The 17,255-nt window shown below is 44.8% G+C and overlaps 1 protein-coding gene across 4 annotated transcripts in view; it reads right to left on the reverse strand.

Moving 5' to 3' along the window:
• LOC105018340 (receptor-type tyrosine-protein phosphatase N2) overlaps nucleotides 1-17,255 on the reverse strand; it is a 157,632-nt gene that overhangs the window by 72,566 nt on the left and 67,811 nt on the right. For all 4 annotated transcript variants that reach the window (XM_013139367.3, XM_034290981.1, XM_013139364.3 and 1 more), the window contains one exon: nucleotides 16,331-16,410. In XM_013139367.3, the coding sequence (XP_012994821.2) occupies nucleotides 16,331-16,410 (80 nt within the window). The remainder of the gene's footprint in view (nucleotides 1-16,330; nucleotides 16,411-17,255) is intronic.

Below are 17,255 nucleotides of genomic sequence, written 5' to 3' on the forward strand. Positions count from 1 at the left end.
CTGTTTTTCCAGTCGTCTGTGTCCTTCCTGGGATATCGCTTTTCCAGCACAGGTGTGGCTATGGAGGAGCCTCACATTGACGCCGTGCGTAATTGGCCGACCCCAACCACGGTCAAGGACGTGCAACGTTTCTTAGGCTTCTCTAATTACTACAGGAGGTTTATCCGGGGCTTTAGCCAGGTCGCGGCTCCGATCACCTCCCTTCTGAAGGGGGGGGCGACCCGGTTGAGGTGGACCGTGGACGCGGAGCGGGCGTTTGTGGAACTGAAACACCGTTTCACCACCGCTCCGGTCCTGGCCCATCCCGACCCGTCGCTCCAGTTCATCGTGGAGGTGGACGCGTCCGATTGTGGGCTCGGTGCCATCCTCTCCCAGCGGACGGGGTGTCGTAACACGCTCCGTCCCTGTGCCTTCTTCTCCCAGAAGCTCAGTGCGGCGGAGCGGAACTACGACATCGGTGATCGTGAGCTGCTGGCCGTGGTTCGAGCTCTGTCGGCGTGGAGGCACTGGTTAGAGGGGGCTAAACACCCTTTCCTCGTCTGGACTGACCACCGGAACCTGGAGTACATGCGGGCAGCGAGGAGGCTGACCCCTCGCCAGGCAAGGTGGGCTATGTTCTTCACCCGGTTTGTGTTTACTCTCACTTACAGGCCGGGGAGTAAGAACGCCGGGGCTGACGCGCTGTCCCGCCAGCATGACACGGAGGAGAGGCCTGTGGATGATGCTCCCGTGCTCCCGGAGTCATGCATCGTGGCACCGGTGGTATGGGAACTGGACGCGGACATCGCCCGAGCGCAGCGCGACGAGCCCTCTCCGCCCACATGCCCTGAGGGCCGTACGTATGTGCCGGCGTCTGTCCGTGACCGCCTCATCTACTGGGCGCATACATCTCCCTCCTCCGGTCATCCTGGCATCGGGCCAACAGTGCGCGCCCTGGCCGGTAAGTACTGGTGGCCCACTTTAGCCAAGGACGTGAGGGTATACGTCTCTTCCTGCTCGGTGTGCGCCCAGAGTAAGGCACCCCGGCACCTACCTGTGGGCAAGTTGCACCCCTTGCCCATTCCACAACGACCATGGTCCCACCTTTCTGTTGATTTTTTGACTGATCTCCCCCCTTCCCAGGGCCATACCACCATCCTGGTCGTTGTGGATCGGTTCTCGAAGTCCTGCCGCCTCTTGCCCCTGCCCGGCCTTCCTACTGCCCTACAGACCGCGGAGGCCCTGTTTACACACGTCTTCCGGCACTATGGGGTGCCCGAGGACATCGTGTCTGACCGGGGTCCCCAATTCACGTCTAGGGTGTGGAAGGCATTTATGCAGCACCTGGGGATCTCGGTCAGCCTGACCTCGGGCTACCATCCCCAGTCCAACGGGCAGGTGGAACGGGTCAATCAAGAAGTGGGTAGGTTCCTCCGGTCCTACTGCCAGGACCGGCCGGGGGAGTGGGCAGAGTTTCTGCCGTGGGCGGAATACGCACTGAATTCTCTGCACCACTCCTCCACGGGAGTGACGCCTTTCCAGTGCGTCCTGGGCTACCAGCCGGTCCTGGCGCCGTGGACGCCGAGCCAGACCGGTACCCCTGCGGTGGACGACTGGTTCCGGCGGGCAGCGGGCACATGGGAGGCAGTACAATCCCGCCTCCGGCTCGCTGTCCGCCGTCAAAAGACCTCTGCAGACCGCCACCGCGGGGAGGCCCCGGTGTATCGGCCGGGCGACCGGGTCTGGCTCTCGTCCAGGGACCTGCCCCTCCGCCTGCCCTGCCGGAAGCTGGCCCCGCGGTTTGTGGGGCCTTTTAAAGTCCTGAGGAGAGTCAACGAGGTAACATATCGGTTGCGCCTTCCCCCCGACTACCGTATTAACCCCTCGTTTCATGTGTCTCTCCTCAGGCCGGTGGTGGATGGTCCCCTCCAGGGGTGTGAGGTGCGGGAGGTGCCCCCTCCCCCTCTGGACATCGAGGGGGCCCCGGCGTACTCTGTCCGCTCCATCGTCGACTCGAGGCGCCGGGCGGGGGGCCTCCAGTACCTCGTGGAGTGGGAGGGGTACGGCCCGGAGGAGCGGAGCTGGGTTCCGGTGAAGGACGTCCTGGCTCCCGTCCTTGTCCGCGACTTCCATCAGCGTCGGCCGGACCGCCCTGCTCCGCGCCCCCCGGGTCGGCCCCGAGGCCGGCGTCGTCGCGCGGCTGGGGCCGCGCGTCGGGGGGGGGTACTGTGACAACTGCGACCTCTGCTGGTTCACCTCCCCCTGCAGTGGGCGGGCCCCAGCGGTCGACGTCACCGGCCTTCTGACACCACCGTCTCATCATACATTTCACCTGTGTCTCGTTTAGTGCACCTGTTCCTCATCATCGCTGTTTCCCCCGGTATATATGTTCCCTCTGCTCCCCCTGTCTTTGTGTGTGATTGTCTCTGACTACTAAAGAGCTGTACGACGCTTCGTCACCTGTATATACATATCTTGTATTGGTTCGTGAGGATACCATTAAAAAGATCCTTCCACCACGCCTTCTCCTGCTCCTCCTTGTCCAAACCCCGAAGCCGTGACAATACCCAAGAAGACGTGAAACAGTGAGCACTGCCAAATGCATTTTGACAAAGTACTGAATAAATATTGTTAATACTTACTAATGAGATATTTGTTTTGTTATTTTCAATTAATAGACACACAAAAAAAGTAACACCAAAAAAGTGTAAGAAACACTTTCCGAAGGTTCAGTAAATTGCAAAACAAACAGATGTAGAGCAACAATTCATTTTTTCAGATTCTCAGAGAGGTTCTTTACCTTTGAGGTGCCATGTTGAACTTCCAGTGACCATTATGAAGGAGTGCGAGAGCGATAACACCAAATTTAACACGCCTGCTCCCCATTCACACCTGAGACCTTTTAACACTAACGAGTCACATGACACCGGGAGGAAAAATGGCTAATTGGGCCCAATTAGGACATTTTCACTTAGGGGTGTACTCACATTTGTTGCCAGCGGTTTAGACATGAATGGCTGTGTGTTGAGTTATATTGAGGGGAAAGCAAATTTACTATTTTATACAAGCTGTACACTCACTATTCTACATTGTAGCAAAGTTTCATTTCCTCAGTGTTGTCACATGAAAAAATATAATCAAATATTTGCAAAAATGTGAGGGGTGTACTAACTTTTGTGAGATAGTGTAAGTACAGTGGGTATAGAAAAGAATCACACACTCAACGATGGGTGGAAAAGCATTGTCAAAAGATCTCCGGGATAAAGTTGTGGTCAGGCACAAGTCAGGACATTTATCAGTGTCTAGAAGCACAGTGAAGTCTATTATTAAGAAGTGGAAGGTATTTGGTAAAACACAGACCCTCCCTGGGTCAGGACGTTGCTCCAAACTGGATGAAAGAGCCAGGAGGAAACTAGTCAGAGAGGCTACCAAGAGGCCTACAGCAACTCTGAAGCAGTTGCAGGAATTCATGACAAAGAGTGGTCATTGTGTGCATGTGACAACAATTTCACAAATCCTCCACAAATGTGGCCTGTATGGGAGGGTTACAAGAAAAAAGCCACTCTTCAAGAAAGGCCACATGCAGTCACGACTGAGCTTTGCCAAAACGCACCTTGAAGATTCTAAGACCACGTGGAAAAAGGTGTTATGGTCAGATGAGGTGTTATGGTCAGATGAGGTGTTATGGTCAGATGAGGTGTTATGGTCAGATGAGACTAAAATTGTATTATTTGGCCTCAACACCAAACAATATGTCTGGCAAAAATCCAATACAGCTCACCATCCAAATAACACCATTCCTACAGTAGGACATGGAGGTGGTAACATCATGTTATGGGGTTGTTTCTCAACAGCAGGGACTGAAGCTGAGAAACAAAAAATGGATGGGGCAAAATAGTGTCAAATTCTTGAGGAAAATCTGCTGTTCTCTGCCAGAAAGTTGCCAATGGGAAGAAGATTTACTTTCCAACATGACAATGACCCAAAGCACACAGCAAAACTGAGAAAAAGGTGAATGTCCTTGCATGGCCTAGTCAGAGCCCGGACTTAAACCCCATTGAAAATCTGTGGAATGACTTGAAGACAGCAGTCCACAAAGTCACCATCAAATTGAACTGAACTTGAGCAGTTCTGCAAAGAAGAGTGGTGAAATATTGCAACGTCTAGATGTGCAAATTAAGTAGAGACATATCCCAACAGACTAAAGGCTGTAATTAAAGCAAAAAGTGGTTCAACAAAATACTGACCCAAGGGGGTGATCCTTTTTCCAAATAAGTGATTCTGTTTTTTTATTTCTTAATTTTTTTCTGACATGTTGGTGTTATATCTTTCACTTGGATATTATAAGTTGCACTGAGTAAATACAGATGAATGAAACAAAAACTGTGTTTGTCTTCATTTCAGGCTGCAAAGCAACAAAATGTGATTATTTTAAAGAGGGGTGATTCTTTTCTATACCCACTCTATGTATCCTGAAATCTGTCATCCAGAACTGAGGAGACCAAAAGTGAAATGTTTTCCCATTCTTGCTTGGTATAAGACTGCAGCTTTTCAACAGTTCCGGGTCTCCTTTGTATTTTTTTTCCATAATGCGCCAAATGTTTTCAATAGGGGACAGGTCTGGACTGTAGGCAGGCCAGTTTAGCACCCGGACTCTTTTACTACAGAGCCATGCTGTTGTAATACGTGTAGAATGTGGTTTGGCATTGTCTTGCTGAAATAAGCAAGTCCTTCTCTGAAAAAGACCTTGTCCGGAGGTCAGCATATGTTACACCAAAACCGGTATATATAGTTCAGCATTAATGGTGCCTTCACAGATGTGCAAGTCACCCATAAAATGTGCACTAACGCACCCCATAACATCATGGATGCTGGCTTCTGAAATGTGCACTGATAACAAGCCAAATGGTCCCTCCTCTTTAGGAAAGTTTTCCACTTCGCCTCAGCCCATCTTAAATGAGCTCGGGCCCAGAGAAGGCGGCGGCAGTTCTGGATCTTGTTTGTGTATGGTTTCTTCTTTGCATGGTAGAATTTTAACTTGCATTTTTGGATGCAGCGACATACTGTGTTCATAGACAATGCTTTTTGGAAGTGTTCCTGAGCCCATGCAGTGATGTCCACTACAGAATCGTGTCTGTTTGTAATGCAGCTGTGATCTTCGAAGGCCCGAAGATCACAGCCATCCAATATTGTTTTTCAGCCTTGCCCTTTATGTACAGAGATTTCTCCGGATTCTCTGAATATTTTAATGATATTTTATACGGTCGATGATGAGATACCCAAATTCTTGTCAATTTTACATTAAGGAATGTTATTCTTAAATAGTTGCACTGTATGCCCGCGTAGTCTTTCACAGAGTGGTGAACCCCTGCACAGCCTCACTTCTGACAGACCATCCTCTCTGCAATTATCTTTTAATACCCAATTGTGTTGTTGCCAACTGACTAAATTAGTTGTGTGATATTTCACCAGGTTTAGTTTTTTAGCATTACACAACTTTTCCATTATTTTGTTTGCCCTGTCGTAGCATTTTGGAAACTTGTTGCTGGCATCAAATTCAAAGGGGGACTATATTTTTCAAATAACAAAATGTCTCAGTTTCAACATTTGATATGTTTTAGTTTGTTAATATTTAACACATTTTATTTACAAAACTGTTACAACTCTATCAAAATCCTTCACTTGCTGTCTATCGATAATTTCTGTAATGTTTCTGTAATGTTCTATTGGATTTAGGGCAGCTCTTGATCTGGACAACTCAAGGACATTTACCTTTCTATTCTAGAGACACTGTAGGTAAAAAGGTAAACTTCCAGCTTTCTCACAGAGGGCTGCAGGTTTCCCTCAATTACTTTTCTGTTTATTGCTCCATTTAGATTCCCATTTAAATACTCCTGTCCCTGATTATAAAAATAAAAAAATCACCAAACATAATGCTCGGCATATAGAGCAAAAAGTTTCATCTTAGTTTTGTCAGACAACAAACCTTTTTTCCACATGGCTACAGACTCTCATAAGTGTTCTTTTGGCATAGTTCAAAAGGGATTCAAGGTGGTCTTTCTACCGTACCATACAGGCACAGATTTGTGGAGTGCTTAGGACATATCTGTTGATTAGAGGGATGGCCTGATCTAGGCAGGGTCTTGGTTGTGCCATTCACCTTCCACTCACACATCTTCCACTTGTTAATAATTGTCTTAAACATGGACCAATGTATATTAAAGGCCTCTGAAACCCTTTCATATGCAGCCCCTGAAATGTCTTTAAACAACTGTGCCCCTTAGTTTTTTTGAAAGCTTGTTTGTGCACAAGGTTGACTGTTTGCTTGGCAATTTACTACCCGGCAGAGGGAACCTACGGGAACTGATTAATTCATCCTGAAATCATATGAATTACTACAATTAAACCCCAGGTGGAGGCCAGTTAACTTGGTGTGTGATTTTAAAAGTTGATTGGTTACATCTGAGCTAAATTAGGATAGCTTTTAGAGGGGGTGTGGGGACTTATTCAGTTATGATGCTTCAGTTTTGTTTCACAATAATAATAATGGAAAAATATCCCAATTAAAATGCATGAAACGGAGGCTCTGACACAAGAAAACATGGCAGTTGTCCCAGATTATAACTTAACAAATAAGCTTGTTCCACTCCAAATGTTGTTAAAATAATAATGTAAAAAAGCACTATAAAACCTTAAACATCCTGTAGTTTGCTAATTTTTAAATACTGGATGGTCAGTCTTTTCTTTCATATCTCTATGAATGGATTGGACAGTAAATTTCCCCATATAAATCCACCTGCTTTTAAAAGGTGAAGAGTCTGCTTTATTATTGTCCAAATTATGCATCCCAGCTTTAAGTGACATTTTTGGCATGCAGTTAGTGGATGAAGTCAACAAGGTAATTGTCCTCCGTAAAAGTCTGTGTGTAGGGGTAAAAAATTGCACCCTATTACCAAGTGTACTACATAGAGAACTACTATAACCACAGGGCTCTGGTTAAAGGTAGTTCACTCTATAGGGAATAGGGTGCCATTTGGAACATATCCTATTACATCTGGGAAAAGGGGAGTGTTGTCATATCATTTTGGGCTGTAATTGAACTTGTCAAGACATCGATGAGAAAAAAACTCTTTCCCATAATAAGATTTTGAAAAGTGTTGCATTAGCAACTTGAAGTATAAATAGCCCTCATATTGTGAATTACATTCTGTTAACAAGAGGGCAGTTCACAGAAGAGAAAGCACAAATGAACTGTGCCAAAATGACAGTAAAAACTCTAAACAACAATAAAAAAGTTAATGAGTAAAAAAGACAAAAATATGTATCTGTTTGCTTGTGAATCAGTTAATGCAAATCAACAACAACTAATAATGTCTCTATGTTTACTGTGGACACATTCAACGTAATGTCCTATAACTGGTTTGTCAAAGTCAGGAAATAACCTGTGAATTCCCACTGTGGGTTTGATTTACAAAGACATTTCAACTAAGTGCTCCCGCAGGTTTAAGCTCAATTTTATTTATTTGTAGCATTACTGAATCACCACACAGTTTAAACAGCATTGTTTTTCCTCTACAGTGATCAATAACACCGCCACGGTTCAACATTATACGTTAGCCAACAGGACAATATTGCTTTTCTCTCAACTGGCTCCTTAATTAGAAAGATAACCCACTCGAAGCTCTTTTTAGTAGACAGTTGTCTTGTTTTCTAGCAGTTTAGGAGTCATGTTTTCAGGTATTCTTTTATCCTGGAGCTATTTATTACAGCCAGTCAGATGATGATGGGTATTAATTCAGTTAGGGTTAAACTATTCCACGCCACACTGTTCCCTAGAATTTCCACTACTTTTGACCACAGACCTATTGTACTCTGTCAGAATTAAGACCCTATAAGAAATAGGGTGCAATTTGTCACATGACTTATTCTGACCTACACCACTTTTGGCATCTCTCACAGGGCGATTTGAGCTCTCGATTCAGGGCGCGAGAATGAGCTCAAGACTCATCTTTCATAACCCATGCATAATTTATCCCTCCTTTCCTATCTTTCATAATGGGATGACAAGAAAAACCTTTCAATTTCCAGACAAATCAGTTCTTGCACTGTTAAGGCATCCCTTGAAAAACACTTGGTCCATCAGTGTAGTATAATCATTGTCCATAAAGTTCAGGTAGGTAAAGACAGCTGGTACATTAGACCATACCCAATATTGTTTCAATGTTCTGCAACATAAATCAGTAAGACCAATGTAAGTCACTGAGTCCATTCCACTAGGATGTGATACTTATCGCTATGATTGGAGCAATATACAGTAGATGCTCCCATAGTACCATAACAGAAATGCCTCATTTTAAAGAAACCTAACTACATACATACAAATTGTAAAAACAGACTGTATATTCATTGTACGTTCTCATAGTACATCATTCAATGACAACGCCAGTAAATCCATCCAGTAGCTGGTCATTAGGCTCCAGCAAGTGTCTGGGATGCAAATTGAAATGATAAAGAAGCCGATCTATTCTAATCTGGCGCTTTAATCCCACTCGGAATTTGGAAGGCGGAATAAAAGAAGTACATTAATTATAGACAAAAGGAGGAAGCAGGGAAGGGGGCCTTTGAAGATACTACAGCCCAAAATGTCACCCCGCTGCTTTGAAGTTCCTGGGTTACCTTTGTCTCCACGGCAGAATACATAAACCACTCCAGAACAGACAGACACAAGCCCCAGCAGCCGTCTTTCAAGGGACATTTCATGTTGGCTACAACTATCAAACGACATCCAAACCCACTCCGGCTCGCGTCATAACGTAACCTTGTGGAAATAGTTACCTCAACCTTTCTGAGGTGGACAGCCACCGTAACCCAACCCTCTCGATCACTCTGCCAGGTCATAGTGACATTAACACTGTAGAACATACAGCCTGCCTATGAACAAAAAACGATAGTATATTGATGAAGCTGTCAGTCCCTATGTGCTAGGTTAATCATTCAAAGCTGACATACATTTCTTGGGGAATGGAAAATTACAGGAGGTGTGTTATTCTTGGAACATAATAAATTGGTATTGCCTTTAATGTTTTGAGCCTATATATGTGTGATGGCATTTTGAACGAATCATTCCAGGCTCTGCGTTGTTCTTGACTGTTTTACCTTGTTTTTTTTTCCCCACACAGTGATCTGGCAATGTGCAGCAGGCAGACAGACAGGCAGGCAGACAGGCAGCCAGTCAGGCAGACAACCTAGTGAGTCACTCCTCTCGAGTCTCGGTTCAGAAGAGTGGAGGAGCGTTGGAGAGAACAGAGCGCCACTTGAATACGGCTGTAATCAAGGTTTGGGCGCTGAAGTGGGCCAATCAATTCGGCTGTCTGCTTTTGTTCTCATCAGGGATCTCAGGGTCCACTAACAGGGGCGGGCTGCTGCCTACTCAGGCCCCCCAAAGGTGACTGAACAACAGGGGCATTTCATCAGCCTCTAATAACATCCTTCACTGCAGAGAGAGAGAGAGAGATTGTGAGAGATGGTCTGAGAGATAGCACCAGCCTCGGGAGTTTGTGGGAACACCTCAATATAACACACCCCAAAAGGAGACCATCACGGCTGGGGTCACAAGAGACTGTTCACAGGGCGTTCCGAATCCCCAGCGTGGTGAGAACGGCGACCGCGATCGACCAGGTGAACGCGAACGGTTACACAAGCACGCGGCTGAATGTTACGCGTTTTTTCACGGCCTTCGTACATGACCGAGCGCTGCATCCAAGCTGTGGGACATGCACATGCCACACAGACTGGCGTTTTTTAGCGCAGAGAAAACACACCACGGCGAAAACACACCACGGCGAAAACAGAAGATTTCGTTCCCTCTCCCAGCCGCATGTCACGGAATGATGCAACACCGCTGCAAGCGTGTGGCCAGACAGCAGAGCAGGCAAAAAGAGAGAGAGAGAGCTACAGTCAGTCAAAGCCATCTGTGAGATAATTGTGTCCCAACCGGCACCCCATTCCCTATGTAGCGCACTTCTTTTGACCAGGTCCCTATGAGGGGGAGTCTGTGCCATCTGGAGGAATGCTGCCGACGGCACGGAACCTCAGCAGGAGCCAGAGTACCAGGAGCAGGGCCAACGCAGTACTTCCCCAACGGCACCCTGTTCCCTTTGTAGCGAGCTGCATCTAAACGGGCCCTTGCCCATCTGTAGTGCACTACGCTGGGGAATAGGGTGCCATTCGGGATGTATCTGGGGTAGAGCTGCCAGCTGTAAGAGTGGGACCCTGTGAGACCTGCCCAGATAGTGCTGGCAGAGGACCATGACGCCCGCGCTGCCGCTGAACCAACCCAGCCTCCACAGCAACACCTGCGAACCACCCCTCTCCACAGAAGGACTCACAGATGTTCCCAAAGCTCTGGAGGACGCCACCGCACAGCCGCACAGTGCCCTCTGAAGTCGGACCCAAATAACCACAGGTGACTGGGAATGGTGGCGAATACAAACAATCGGGTCTCGCTTTGAAGGGTCTAATCAGATCTCGCCGAACTGCCACTGAACTCCACGGTGGAAAACCACAGATAAGGTGCCAAACTGTGACATAACAAATGACGCCAATAAATAATGGGAAAACACTTTTTTGCCTCATTTTATTTGACCCTCAATTAGATTTTTGAGCAAACATTCACCCACAGGTCACTATTAGTTCCTATCTTGAGAAGGTCCTGAATTGATTATCTTTCAGCATGATGAGACCTGGTCAACGGAAAAACTAAATGAAGTTAACTTCAATGGATCTGGTGGCTCCTGTAGGGTTTAAATGGCACCATAGAGACTATGGGGAGACTTTCCAATGCAATCACACAGAAAATCGATAGGAACAATTAAAGGAGGGGATCCAAACAAAAATGCCTGATGACAAATAGGTTCCCGTATCCCAAATGTTCCATAAGGCCCTGGTCAAAAGGAGTGCACTACACAGGGAATAGTGCACCTGTTCGGGATGCAGACTCATCTGTAACCGACTACGATTATGTGAAAGGACACCGAAGATCGGACTGCTTGGGGGAGTGAAGCGTGGAGCTGGAAAAGGTGATTGCATACAGTCGTGTGGGCTAGAGTATGCTGCCGAAGTCACAGGCGTCTCGCTGCCTACTTAATCAGGAGAGCTTCCTCGTTTTTTTCACCTGATGCAAAATGAAGGACCTCTCAGACTTGCCAACACCCCCAGCCACCTCCGTCCTCCCGTCGGCATCTAAACCGTTCCGCTGGCTCAAAAGCCGGCCCTTCAAAAGACGCAAACGTGGACACTCAAGGCTAAGTAGAATTTTTCACACTAGCTACACACGGCCAAATTAGACAAACATGAAAGAAAGGGTCGAGTATACATAGAGGGCGGTTATTTTTTCCCACTTCTTCCACGGGCATGTCACTTTGCTCAGATACTGAAAAGGGTTCAAGCTGTCGCTGATGAAACCGTACAGGTATGACAGCCACAATATAATGAAATGAATCTCACAATGTACAACCCTGTTTCCAAAAAAGTTGGGACACTGTGTAAAATGCTAATAAAAACACAATGCAATGAGGTGCAAATTATTGATCCCTATATTTATTTGAAAATGTTGAAACTGAGAAATGTTCTAGTTTTTGAAGAAAAAAAACAACGGATGCCGGAGAATGCAGCATCCATAATTCCCAAAAATAATTTACAATTTTGATTTGTCAGACAGGACAATTTTCCACTTCACCTCAGTCCATCTTAAATGAGCTTGGGCCCAGAGAAGGTGGCAGCGGTTCTGAAACTTGTTTATACTGTATATGGTTTCTTCTTTGCATGGTAGAGTTTTAACTTGCATTGGTTGATTCAGCGATGTACTGTGTTCACAGTCAATGGTTTTTAGAAGTGTTTCCGAGCTCATGCAGTGATTTCCACTACAGAATCGTGTCTGTTATTAATGCAGTGTTGCCTGAGGGCCCGAATATCACAGCCATCCAATATAGTTTTTTGCCCTTATCCCTTTCTCTGAATTCTCTGACTCTTTTAATGATATTATATGCTAGGGCTGCACAATTAATCAATTTACTACATTATTATAATTGCGATATTGACATGTACAATATCCAAATCGCCAACCTATTAAATTTCCAGCTCCAAAAAACAAGGTGAATGATATGCGTTTCACGCGAGCCACGCATTGTACATTCACAACATGCAGGTGCTGTAGCCTTTTGGAGATGACCTAAATAGCTGGACTGATTTGGTTTAAATACTTGATGGATTTTCAGGGTTAGTTTGAGTTAACATTGCTGCTAGCAAAGACGTCTGCTTCAAGCTAGCGAGCGGCACCAAGATATTGTCCCACATTCACAACAGCATGGTTATGAAAGGTTTTAGCCTTTAATAACCAAAGTCAGTGCTTACAAACATGATTAATATGGTAGAAAATATACCTCAAGGGTTGAGACATTTTGCCTAACTAGCTATGACAACGGCACAAACATAGCAAACACCACTGCATTAAATGAGTAGTTAAACGTACAGTTAAACGTTTTGACACAGGCTGCACCTTCAAATTAGTAGTTGCGTAAAAAATTTCAAAAACACTGAACTTTAACTAAATTTTTATTCAGCTAATTAGCCAATTATGTAGGCTATGATGTCTATTTGTAAGTGAGATTATCTACTGTATGCTGTTCACACCCATGTTTGAAAATCGCAAATCAACCGTAATTGCAATATTTGTCAAAGAAATCACCATTCAATATTTTATCCAAATACGTTGAGAAACATTATTTTTGAATTGTTTGCCTGCTCAGCTTTTCAGAGAGTGGTGAACCCCTCCCCATCTTTACTTCTGATGGACCCATCCTCTCTGGGATGCTCTTTTCATACCCAATCATGTTACTGACCTGTTGCCAACTAACCTAATCAGTTGTGAGATTTCATTTAGCACTACACAACTTTTCCAGTCGTTTGTTGCCACTGTCCCAGCTTTTGAAATGTGTTGCAGGCATACATTTTTCAAGAAACAATAACATTTCTCAGTATCAGGATTGAATATGTTGTCTTTGTACTATTTTGTTTGGAAAATAGGGTTTAAATGATTTGCATGTCATTGCATTCTGCTTTTCTTTACATTTCACACAGTGTCCCAGCTTTTTTGGAAACAGGGTTGTATTTCCATGTTGTACACTTTCACAGAGTCACTTGCATGAAAACTAATCTTGTTAAACCAGTATGCATAATATTCCTGTCCTCTTTAAAGCAGCACTGAAACACATATGGACAAGTCATGCCCTAAAAGCTAAGTGCTAGGAGTCAGAGTCAACCGGAAGTTGGGTTGAATGCTTTATCTACACCAGAAAGAAGCTAGGTAGATAAACCCTATTAGTATTTTTTCTTCCTAAAGAGCCAAGTAATTAGATTTGACATTTTGACAAGTGTTTAGCTGGAGAAGGTCAGAGCTGTCAGCGTTATGAGATCTATGCTAAATCACTCAACCGTTAAAAGAGAGGAAAAAAGGAAGAGATAAGAAATACAACCGATCAAAGTGGGTCTAATTTCAACTCCTCTGTGCCATATGTATTAACCAGTGATCAGAAAGTACTTGTGGTTCATAGTGATTGAAATTCAAGGTTAATTTCAGAGCCTATCAAGTAATGGTGGGTGAATAGGACTGAATAGGTGTAAGGCCAACACTGATAAACTGAAAAACAATGTCCAATTCCAATGCCAAAGACAACCCAGTTCTGGAGCCGTCTGCTTAAACAGAAGAACTACCAGATGAAAAACTCTCTACAGATGAACAGTGTGTGAACAAGATCAAAATGATCAGTGTCCCTACTCTTTGAAGAGACATTTAACCAATAAGCATTCAAACCGCTCTGTGATATCACTCTGCAAGGGGAAAAGGCCTTTCTAACTTCTTGAACATTTTGTGACCTTTGTAACACAGAACTAGTTCCATGTCAAGACACAAATCAAAGCTCCAAATGACACTCAGCCAGCTGGAATGAGGAAGTAGCTAATGACAATGGGGCAGTTTAATGGTTAATAAATCACACTTAGTAAATGTACACAAAACATTTTTGACCAATAACATTGGTACAGTTTAGACAACGCATACAATACAGTATGCATTTTATTCTGACACTCTTGGGAATCATTTTGATTAACTATACAAAGTTTAGCCACTGGTTCTCATGTAAATGCCTCACAAGCTACTATAAAATGTCATACCTCACTGTGAGCCCAAAAATATCAACTGGATTTACTATGTTGTCGATGCAGACGTGGGCAGCCTTTCAGATAAACAGCCTCTGTGTTGTTTCGGTGCGTCTTTTGGCTTTCTAGTTCCAGCGGTCCTCAGCTGGTGTCCCTCTGCTTAATGTGCTAATTGTGCGGCCTGCCTGCCTGACCCTGACCTCCGGTCCATTGACAGGCTCGGTTCTCACGGCCGGGACGCACCACTGGATGTGGCCTTTGGGCCTGGTGCTCCGTGGCTGAGCCGTGTGCATGAATAGGCCTGACAATGAGGGTCGTCACCCCGCTGCCATGCCATCTTGACCCTATCCCCCCACCGACAATGGCCCCTCGGCCAGCCCGGGGTCCCTGACAATCCTGGGGGCTCTTTACTCAGCAGGCCCAGGCCATACGGGGTTGGTTACCAAATGGCACCCAATTCCCTCTATAGTGCACTAGTTTTGTCTAGAGCCCTATGGGCCTCCGGTCAAGGGTTGTGCACTATGTAGGATGGCATTTGGGAGTCTTCAAAGCCGGCTGCTCTGCCCCTTCGTCAAAGAACCATCGTTCTCGGGCTGCCGTCGTGCTCCAAGAGGACTGGGAGGCGGGCTTAAAATCGATCCGGTGTTCTTCACACGGAGGAGAAGAATGAAAAGGCTGACGTAACGCTGACTTCTTTGTCAAGCCGGTGTAAATGGTGAGTCTCAAATTTCACCTGATTCCCGATATAGAGGCACTTCTTTTGACCTCAAGTGGTATCAGTCAAACGTCGCACACTCCACAGAGAATAAAGTGACATTTGGTGCAGCCCACATTTTGTTTTACTCACGTAACCTCCTGTTGAAATAACATGTAAAATAGCTCTTATTTAGCCTATGATGTCACACCAAAATCATTATAGTACTACTGACATAAAATAACTTGAATACGATTCAAATCTATTAGTTTAAATTATGTCTGAAGGCTTTAAGACAGGCACGCATTTTTCTCCGATCTGTCCGGGAAATAAAATGTAAAACAATGATAAAACGATTCCAAAATGGCCTCGTTACGCTTAACGTCTCAGTAAAACCACATAAACTTGGCCTATTGAGATAATGCCTGTCGATATTCCTGTTGAATATGACATATGATGCAAGCAGAACGCCCACACTGCTGCACTTAAGGTAAGAGAGTAATATTTCATTTCAAGTGCAGTTCCGTCGACTGTTTGCATTAATATCAATACAGGCTCATCTATGACCTCTTAAAATAACTGGAAAACGAGAACGCGAACACAAACAACAGCGCTTACGAAACAGGAGCATTAGACCCATTACACAATCGCATCATCCGGAGTGTGGTATTCAATTATCAAAACTGTCGTCAACAGATGAAGGGAAAAACTTTAGATGGAGCCCATTTCCCTGTGTGTGTGTGTGTGTGTGTGTGCGCGCGTGTGTGCACAGGTGATTGGCAAGTTGGCTGTCTAGATCCAGACACTGGGTCATGATGAGGCCCTGGCCACAGCCTGTTCCACACAATGACGTTATGTCCATATAGATTTTTTCCTCAAAAGGATTTTGTCTTTTGACTACAACCACATTGATATCTTAGTGATATTGACATTCTCTTTGGTATATATACTTTTGTCCAGAGCTCCGTGATCCCAGCAAGGAGAAACATTTCTTGTATTAATGATGGTATATACTTTAGTCAGCATATCACAGCTCAAAAATACATATCCTTTCATTAGGAGTTATTTGACAATGAATATCTGGATTTATTTTTAGAATGGGTTGTAATTGATGTAGTTTTGAGGTTAAAGATACAGAGGATTACCCTGAAGGGCAGTTTCCTGATGTATGTAACACGTAATCATTAGGACCATTCCTCCTTCCAACGCCACAACTCCAGTCTTTATAGAGACCTTTCAATACCCATAACATTTTTTGGTTTACTTCTCAATGTTCTTTTTTTTAAAGCTAAAATGTCCATGTCAGGTTCGACATAACAAAACCTTGGGAACTTAAAATGTCCATTTCACCTCCAACATGCTCCACTAAAGCAGAAGAGATTGCTTTTTTCTGGTAGGTTTTTATCCATATAAAATGTAGCTATCAGAGCAACTCCAACCTACCTGCTACGTTGGCCACATCTGCCGTGCTGACGTTCTGGGTGTTCGGTCGTACTCTGAAGGTCACAGCTGGGCCTACCACTCTGTAAACACACACACACCACACACAGACACATGCACACACACACACACCGTAAGATGAGGCACTCCAAACACAAGCAGGAATCCATATTTAGCTTTTGGGGGCGGGGCATTGTTTTTCTGCCCTCTTGCCTTTAGAAAAGCAGGCAGGTCATTAAAGCAGAGCTGAATGGTATTTCACCTTTTTCTACCCCCGTAGGCTTTTAGAATCCCCGAAGCCACAGGAGTCGTTCCTGCAGGATAACCTCTTGAATCTCAATGCGCCTCTGAGGTGTTTTACACACAACAGTTGATGATAGGGGGTTTCAGTCTACAATGAGGTACACATACTTAATGCCCGTCTTTTCACTGACAACACAGGGACAACAGTTGACGCACCGTACTTAACAAATTTCGCATTTAACGGAAAGTGGCGTACAGATAAAATGCAAATACATAGTTTCCCTTCCATCTATTTTTAAAGAGTAAATCTAGGTCGAAAAAAAAGGACAGTTTTAGGCTGTGTACATATGTTTGCTGAAAAGAGATAAAGATGTTGAAAGGCATGGTTGAGCAAAAGCAGGTTATCGCATAGACCCATCCAATATAAAATACCTCACGTTATTTTTGGCAACCTATTGAACAGAAGGAGGTGAATGTTGAAGAATCACAATGTCTCCAGCCGGGGTGGGGAAGAAAAACCTCTGCCAGTTTTATAAATATTATGACATTCACCTCCGCAAAGCTAGGGATGTATAGGTAGGTTTGTCACATATATAAAAGAGAGATCAACCTGCCGTATCGGTCTATCAGTGATTTGAAAGGAACATCCCTCACTGTGACTTTATAACACATTATGTTTCCTGAC

Source organism: Esox lucius, chromosome 3 (genome assembly GCF_011004845.1).
Source record: "Esox lucius isolate fEsoLuc1 chromosome 3, fEsoLuc1.pri, whole genome shotgun sequence".
In the NCBI taxonomy this organism is placed as follows: Eukaryota; Metazoa; Chordata; class Actinopteri; order Esociformes; family Esocidae; genus Esox; species Esox lucius.